An 8,641-nucleotide genomic window follows, 5' to 3' on the forward strand; every position below is an offset into this window, starting at 1 on the left:
AAGAGTACAAAAAAAAGCCCGCTACTCGCCGCTCCCATAATAGATAACAGTAAAGAGCAGCCTTACGTTCATTTTGTTGTTATTGATTGCTTGTCTGTCAGCTCGATAGTATTAGCTAAGGGGTTGGATAGCTTTTTTTCTCACCTGCTGATTAGGTAGTACGTCGGGCAGTCAGCTTGTTTTGTTGTCTTTGAATGATTGAAAAGTGTTTATTATTTCCTGCCTGTTTGTTTTGGACAGTCATTGAAGTGTTGAGGGAGGTAATTTCATTTTTATCACTTGTTCTTCTGCATCACTTTCATGTTTTCAATTTTGTGTGTTTGTGTGTAAAAGGTTGTCAGCATCATTTCAGAAGCGTGTATGTACCTTACAGTTTTTCTTGTGTTTTGGTTTGAAGGTCAGAGGGAAGGGGAGACAAACAACCACTGTGACAAAAATCCCATGTTTATTCAAAATATATTTGGAACTATTCAAAGCTCTAGAGTGATTTTTTTTTTTTTTTTTTTTTTTTTTTTGCTTTTTTCGTGTCTTACGCGCGGGACAGGTTGGGTACAGTGTCCGACGCCGCCACGGACCGGGAACACTCGCGACTTTGGGACATTCGCCAGATCGGGGACATGATTGGCCCAACGAAAGAGAACACTAACAATACACTCACGGAGAACACTCATTAAGCTAAACATGAACAACACTCTTCGTCCTCCCCTCCTTCGGCCTGCAGCCATGCTTGGTGGCGCTGCAGCCAGCATTCAAAGGCAGTGACTATGATCTATGAACAAAAGAATAAAAACACTGACCCATTACATTTTGTTTAGTTTTGACTCATTAGTAGGTGGCGAATCAAGGGTTACTAGCATTACAGTTAGTTACATTGGCATTTATTGACTCATTTATTTACTCTAAGTCTTCCCGATTCCGTCGTCGCCGCGGACATAAAACTTTGTGTTCGGTGAAACACTTTGGGGCGAGGGTCGTGCCGTGTGGACGAGCTGCGGGGTGGCTCCCGGCGCCAATGGGGAGCAGCGGAGGCGGGGCGTGGGGTGAATTTCCATTTTGGTGAGTGAAGGGGGTGTTGTGGGGGGTTGGTGGGGGCCTTCGGGGGGAGTGGGGGCGCGCCTGCTGCGTCCCCCCCTCCCGCCCTGCCGGCTCTGGTCTGGTCCACACGGCAGCCACGCACGTTGAGCAAGAACGAGGACCTGAAGCAGCAGTTTTGAGGCATCGGTACAGCAGGGCGTCGGGGCCACACGGACCCGACGGCACCGTTAAGACAACATCTCCGCGGCTTTAGCATCGCGCTGACCAGACTCTCGTGAGACGGTTAAGCAGATCGAAAAAAATACTCGAAATGTGAGTTTGCTGTGGACTCGTGATCTGAAATATATTTGGGCGTCAGGTTGATTTTTTTTTCTTTTTTACTTTGTAATATGATGGTTGGGGCTTAAATGGACCCAAAAACTGCTCTTCATGTCTCAGTGTGACGCGCTCGACAATCTCTCCGCCGGGGACGTCGTACGCCTCCCGGCCAATTGTCGAACGCGCCGTCAATGTCACAGTTCGAGAAATAAAGGCGTATGAGAAGTGTACTTAAAAACTGCTCGTAAACATGATATCAGGTGTAAAATATCACCACACAAATAATTTAATTACAAACGGTAATAATAATAAACAGCCACAATGGTAGAACATGTACATTGTATCGTGAAAGTATGTAAAAAAAAAAGTCGTCACTGATAGTCATCCCCAGGACGGCCAGGAGTCGTCGTGCACCAAGATCCAACTCGTGGAGGGCTGGGCGAGGCTGCACCTTAACATATCTCAACAGCTGACCGGCAGACACTCCTTGGCCTCGAGGGGCGGAGGAACACAACACAGAGTAATGGAAGAGTGAAAATAATTGGACAAATGTTTATGTAAGCGTTGGTAACGTTTCAGGGGAGTGTTTTATTTTTTCAAAAGGATAATTTAATAAAAAAAAAATTTGGAAGCTACGTGAAGTGAAACACCTCGGCCGGGATGGAGCAGTGAAGCGTCGGGGCAGGTGACCGCGGGGGCGAGGCTTGCTTGACGCTCGGATTTTTTTATTTTTTTACAACCCATTACTTATAACTCTGGTCTAGGCGGCTGATTTATAATGAACAACACTCGCGGCGTGACAATAACTTTCTTTTTCGGTGCTGGCTTGTGTAACGCACCCAAAACTAAGATCAATACATCAACAATGTCTAAATTTGAAAAGGCTACGCCAAATTCACACACAAAAAAAAAAAAACACAAACCTTTGTGTCCCTTATGCCAGGATTTCTTTCGACAAAGAAGGATTATGTTCTTACGTTCGTCTGGATGTTACAATAATTTCGCTACAGCCAAGGCGGTCCCGGCGAGGCGCCCGCCACTCCTACGGTTGGTCTACGACACCCGACAGACGAGCAGAGGGTGGTGGTGGTTGTGGCGGTGGAAAATAACAATATATCGAATGACTTGAATATCCGGGCACTGAATCTCATCTGAAAGTGAAAGAAGCAATGAAGCAGCTGACATGAAGCTTTGTTTTAATATCGATTATTAATTAGTATTATGATTACGATTATTATTATTATGTATTGTCCTTTACTCGCAAGTTTGGTGAATGTGAAGCGCTTTTGGGTAAACAGGAGATTAAGTCCCTCGCAGATGACAGGGTCTGACAAAAATATAATGACCTAGTTAGTTGTCGGTTCATCGTGGTGGAGCAGGTGTGTGCTTAACGGGCTTCAGGGGACAGGTAACACGTACGGTGGTACTTTTGAACGTCTAATTATGGAAACTCTTGACCTATATATATATGTATATGTTTATTTTATTTTTATTTATGTATATTATGTACACACATCCTGGGCTTGCTAAGGGAGGTGGGAGGGTCACTGGCGGCGTTTTGAACTGATTTGAATAAGTGAATACGAACCAACAACTCCCGCGACTGAGATGAAGCCCCGCGATTCGTAACACCAGGAAAGGTATGTCTGAACAGCCATGTGTGTGTGTGTGTGTGTGTGTGTACATTCACTCGTCGATAACTTTAATAAAGGCTGAAGCACAGTTGTACTGGTTCAAGGGTTTGGGTGCTGGGTCGCGGCCTCAAGACTCGCGTTGAGGGCCAGACAAGGCGAAGACATACATGGAAACTTTCGCGCTCAAACCAATCAGTGTCATCGATTATTTATTTATTATATATTTTATTCACATCAAGCAAATATGCAAATATATATATATATATATATATATATATATATATATATATATATATATATATATATATATATATATATATATATATATATATATGTATATCCAGTTCCAAAAAGTTTTGACATATCACAATCTATTACCCCATGAAAGTAACAAAGGTTCACTACTGCAGCTGTTTCAGAAAATAAATATATGACATGAATACGGGGCCAAACCAGAAATTGGGCATCTTAGCCTTCAGAGTAAGAATATATATTAGAATTTCTTGTCATTTTTATATATAAACAAGTAAAGTAACAATCTACACTAACAGCAGCGGACACGAGGAACGCCCGTGACGTCATGAGTTACGTCGTACACTTTGAGCCTTGTGATTGGATGAGGGAGACACAGCTGAGACCGACACACACTCGAAGCTTCCCTCGAGGGGACGCGCGAGAGCTTACGTGTTTTTTTGTTTGTTTTTCGTCGTTTTCTCGAGCAGAGGCTGGGAGGCAGTGAGGCGGAGACGGACACCTGAACACGACGAGCAGGAGGAAAGTTACGATGAGTCACAACCGCTTCAGATGCGGTGTTCGAGCCGCGGGGAAAGGGATTCGAACCAGTGGAGCTAAGGATAATGACTTTTCCGTCAGACAGATATTCAAGGAATTGGCTGATTGATATTGTAAACAAATTAAGTTTGAAACGTTGCGTGCATGCAAGATAAAGTATATCTTTAAAGATGTTAAGTAAATTATCGTGTAGTCACAAGCGCTTTGACGGGCACACGCTTGGGCTAGTCTGCTTTTCTACAATACTTATTCAGGAACAATTATTAAACCAAATCAACAATCCTAGCTCCAAGACCAGTTCGACTCCCGCTTCACGCGGCCTAAACACCCCGACACAACCTTGTGGTGCGCGGCGACACCCGCTGCTCGCCCTCGGGCACTCCAGCACCTCCCTCGCGGCGCGGCGAGCCGACGCCGCGCCCCCCCGCTGCGTCTCGGTGCTTCGAGCAGGTTGTTGGAGCCTCGACTGAACAATGTACACGGGGGGGGATTGGCGGCCCTGGTCCTCGGGTGACGTCTTGGCAGGGCGGCGACTTGATGATTTTGTCAGTTAAGAAAAGTAGGAAGTCATGGAAATCAAATAAATAATGTTTTTAAGCTTAATGGGAATAGTAGTAGTAGTAGTAGTAGTAGTAGTAGAGTGGGAAATAGTATTCGTAGTAGTAGTAAGTGATTAAAAAATATAAATAATGATAATCACACCGATGAACCGTTACTTGACCCGGGACCCGGTAAAGGGCCAGCGCCGCCAACCCCCCGCGCCTTCCACTGGGCGAAGATGAAAAATGGCACGTGATGAGTATACAAAGAAAAAGTTGAAAAACCGACATTTGGACCAGCTCAAAAAACAAAAATACTCTAGTTGCTGGCAGATAGAAAAAAAAACCACCTGACGCCTTGAAAAATGATCAAAGAACGAGCAATGCTTTTGGGGTGACGGAGAGGGTAGGGGTGGGATGGTGAGGGTGCGGGTGAGGGTGAGGGGGGTAGTGGGGGAAGGGGCTGTCAAGAGGCTGTCAGCTATCACAAGTGGAGGAGACGCACCGCCGGGTCTGACACCCCCGCCAGGAGGCACCACTGAAGCACCACCGGACACCGCCTCGCCTCCCGTGCCCGCGTCGAGGCACCTCCGTCGTCCGTCTTGTTCCTTCGCTTCGTCGTGTCACGTAAGGCCAACGCTTGCTTCCTTCCTCTTTGGGTTAACGTGTTCACTTCGTCCCGGATATCTCAGCGTAAATGTAACCTGCCCTCGATATGTCGGCTTGGCGGTGGTGGCGGTGGTGGTGGTGGTGGTGGTGGCTTGGCGAGGGTGCCTGGCCTGGCGGCAGAAGACTGTGCTATCCAACGTCTGCTTCTTAGGCCTTTTGCCACACCATGACCCGAGCCCTTCTAGACCTAAGAGCACCTTTACCTTAACACTTAACTTCTCGCTATGACAAGAATGCATGTCTTTTTCACGGGAGTGTTTGTGTTAAAAACAATAAATAAACAAAATCGTTATAATAAAGAACAGTTAATTATAAAAGTACTAGTAATTATAATTACAATAATAGTAATAATATGTACAATCCACATAAATAAGTTTAACATATACTTATGAAAATAAATGTCAAATGAGAACTAACTCTAGTAAAGGATTGGCAGGTAATCAAGTCACAGGTAACAGGTAAACCGACAGACACGAAGCTTCACAGGACGATGACGTATGTACAAATGAGAGGCAGCTGATTGGAAGGGACAAACGAGAGAGAGAGAGAGAGAGAGAGAGAGAGAGAGAGAGAGAGAGAGAGAGAGAGAGAGAGAGAGAGAGAGAGAGAGAGAGAGAGAGAGAGAGAGAGAGAGAGAGAGAGAGAGAGAGACTATTAAATAAAAAGGAAGAAACTGGCCTCGTATTTTGGCACATGAGCAGTGAGTTTGTCAGGGACCAAAGCCAACACAGGACACTGCTGAAGGGGTGTGGAGGGGAGCAACAAAGGAGGAGGAGGAGGAGGAGGAGGAGGAGGAGGAGGAGGAAAGGAGGAGGAGGAGGAGGAAAGGAGGAGGAGGAGGAGGAAAGGGACAGAAACAGTATGAGAAACCGCGCGTGGGTCAGGCCCCGCCCCGCCTCGCCCCGCCAGCTGCCCGGTGTTCACACTCAAGTTTTCGTGACGCACAAATATCAATTCGTCATTCTGGTCTGGAGACAGCAGTCTCTCGGTCAGGAGAATTAAGTCTAGTCTTCTAGGTGAGGTTTTGTTGCGCGTCCCCAAGACTCGCGCCCGAGGTGTGAGGCGCGGAGCAACACCAGGCGCGCCGGCGGGAAGGACGGGGAGGGCAAGGAAGGGCCGCCGCGGCCGCGTGAGAGGAAGGGAGGGAGGGAGCAGCGGCCCCGAAGGAAGTGAATAAAGGAAGGGTTTTAGAAGCTCGTCTTTGTCACCTCGTCAACTCATTAATACAAATTATCCTTCTTAAACATAATTAAAGTATACGGTCAAGTTTTCTTACGGAACAAAATATGACCACTCTGTCCAAGAACACAATATACAATAAATACAGAGCGAGAGTCTTTCATCGAGGAGCAGATGGTGAGTTCGGGGCCACTGGCGGCAGTGTCCCCGGTGCGGCGGACGGTCCGCCGGCGTGGTAGTGAGGCGGCCCGGGGAGCGGCGCCCCGGGCCCAGCGTGCGGCAGCGTGGTGGTCGCGGTGATCTAAGGACGTGGCTCAGACGATGTGGAAAAGAAAGACATCAAAATATATTATGGTGAATATCTGGTAGGCAAAGCGCCTCTACCCAGTGACAAGACTTGGCCACCACACTACAGGCGGGAACTGAGGAGAACAGAACGTTCAGGAATATCAACATGACCACCGCTTGATGGTACATAAAGATGCAACGGCCGGCCCTCCACGGCCCTGCCCGCGGCACCTCAGCCCAGCACCGAGTGGCAGCGGCGACGAGCCAGCGGCCCGCCGTGCAGCAGGACGCGGCCAGTTGAGGCCCCGCGCCGCAGCACGGCGCACCTGCAGTCCTGGACGGCTTGAGCCTTACTGACCGACTGTGGCTCGCCGCAGCCGCCACACAGCGGGGGGAGAGGGTGCCGCAAACCAGCACCGTGGAAACACCGGCCTGCCGCCCGCCGGCTCCGGCGCCCTCCTGCCCAGGGCGCTCACCTTACAGTAACGTAATATAAGTATTTATTAAATTAGCAGGTACCATAGCTAGACCAGTGGCGCCCTCCCTGCTGGCGGGGGCACGGCCGCCCGCCAGCGGCACGGCGCCCCTGGAGCACAGGACGCCCGGGCCCGGCGCGCGGCAACACCTTCACACCGAGAGACTGTGTGTGGGGGGTTAGTGGTGGGGGGCGGAGCAGCAGCCCCGAAACCTTCCTCTCCCACCTGCGATGGGGCTGCTCCAGCAGGGGTGGGGTAAACCCTCCCCTCCCCCCAGGGGCCCACCTCCGGCAGACCCGCCGCCCGAGACGCCCCCGTGGCACACACACGACACAACACGTGACCACTGACACTGAGACACCCGCGTGCTGGCACAACACGCTTGCCCGGCCCCGGCCTGCCCCGGCCCCAGCCAACACTGGCGGGAGAAGGAGCAGTGCGGGGCCGGGCAGCCGCGTCAGGCAGCCAGGGAGACAGACAGACAGGGACAAACCAGACCCAGGTCGCGCCAGGCGACGGGCTGGCCGTGGCCACGGCGGCGCGGCGGGTCGCCAACGCCACACAAACAACACCAGAACACCTCGCGGGACTCTGGCCTCCCTGCCAAGGAGGGACGACCTCCAGCTGGAGACAAACCTCTACGAGGCAAAAACACATGGACCAGACATGTCGTGTTTGGCCCTTCAATCTTCCTCTTGTTTTCTGGGTCGCTGAAGCTGCGGCGGCAGCCTCGCCAGCAGGCCCGGACTGCCCATCCCCATCCCCGCTATGGCACCGGGGGGATTCTGGGCCCCGCCGGAGGTCACGTGAGGCCCTGGGGACAGCGGAAGCGGAGAGCCCTGCGGGGTGTGGACCTGCCCACCCCCTAACGAAGGAGGAAGGTCCAGCAGGGGGCCGGGGGCGGGGTTCTCCTCAGAGAGGGAGCGGACTGGCAGGCTGGGGCGGGCCACCTCGCCGCCCTCCTCCATGGACGATGACTCGTGCAGCTCGTAGCGGGCGTGGGTCCTCATGTGGCGGGTGATCATGTCCCGCCGGCATGCCGCGTAGGGACACTGCGGACACTTGTACGGCTTCTCCCCTGTGTGGGTGCGCTGGTGTGTGGACAGGTGGTCGGAGCGGGAGAACACCTGGCCGCAGATGCGGCAGGTGTATGGCTTGTGGCCCGTGTGGAGCCGCATGTGTCTGGTCAGCATGTCGGAGCGTGCGAAGGAGCGCTTACACATGTCACACATGTATGTCTTGCTGGAATTGTCCGGCTGCTTGTTCTTGTGACGCGAGGCCATGTGCTTGGCCAGCCGGTCGTGCAGAGAGAACATCTGGCCGCACACAGGACACACGAAGGCCACGTCCGCGCCGGCGGGCATCTCCTCCACCACGGGGGACACCTCCAGGTGATAGCGCAGCGCCACGCTGTCTTTGGTGCTGAAGGAGGCCACATCGCCCTTGACGATGGGCACGGGCAACAGGGACTGGGATGTAGTGCGGTACTCGGGTGCCTCGGGGGAGCGGGGTGGGGGAGTGGAGTCTTTGGGCGCCGCCAGCAGCGGGGAGTGAGGGGAGGAAAGGGACACCGTGCCGGGCAGCACCAGGCTGTCCGTGCTGGAGGTGCTGCCTGTCTTGAGGCTTCCGGTGGTCTTCACAGACAGGTCCAGCGGGGAGTCTTGTGGAGAGGAGTTGTCGGACTCGAGGGAGCCGCCTTTGCGAGGGAAGT

At 51.7% G+C, this 8,641-nt stretch overlaps 1 protein-coding gene across 7 annotated transcripts in view; it reads right to left on the reverse strand.

Annotated features, from left to right (window-relative positions):
- Positions 1-426: 426 nt before the first annotated feature.
- The window catches only part of LOC127007650 (uncharacterized), a 294,914-nt gene continuing 286,699 nt past the window's right edge, over positions 427-8,641 (reverse strand). For all 7 annotated transcript variants that reach the window (XM_050878846.1, XM_050878850.1, XM_050878849.1 and 4 more), the window contains one exon: positions 427-8,641. This exon is cut by the window's right edge and continues 1,562 nt beyond it. In XM_050878846.1, coding sequence (XP_050734803.1) covers positions 7,614-8,641 — 1,028 coding nt within the window. In that variant the 3' untranslated portion in view covers positions 427-7,613.

The sequence above is a fragment of the Eriocheir sinensis genome, chromosome 36 (genome assembly GCF_024679095.1).
Source record: "Eriocheir sinensis breed Jianghai 21 chromosome 36, ASM2467909v1, whole genome shotgun sequence".
NCBI classification, from domain to species: domain Eukaryota; kingdom Metazoa; phylum Arthropoda; class Malacostraca; order Decapoda; family Varunidae; genus Eriocheir; species Eriocheir sinensis.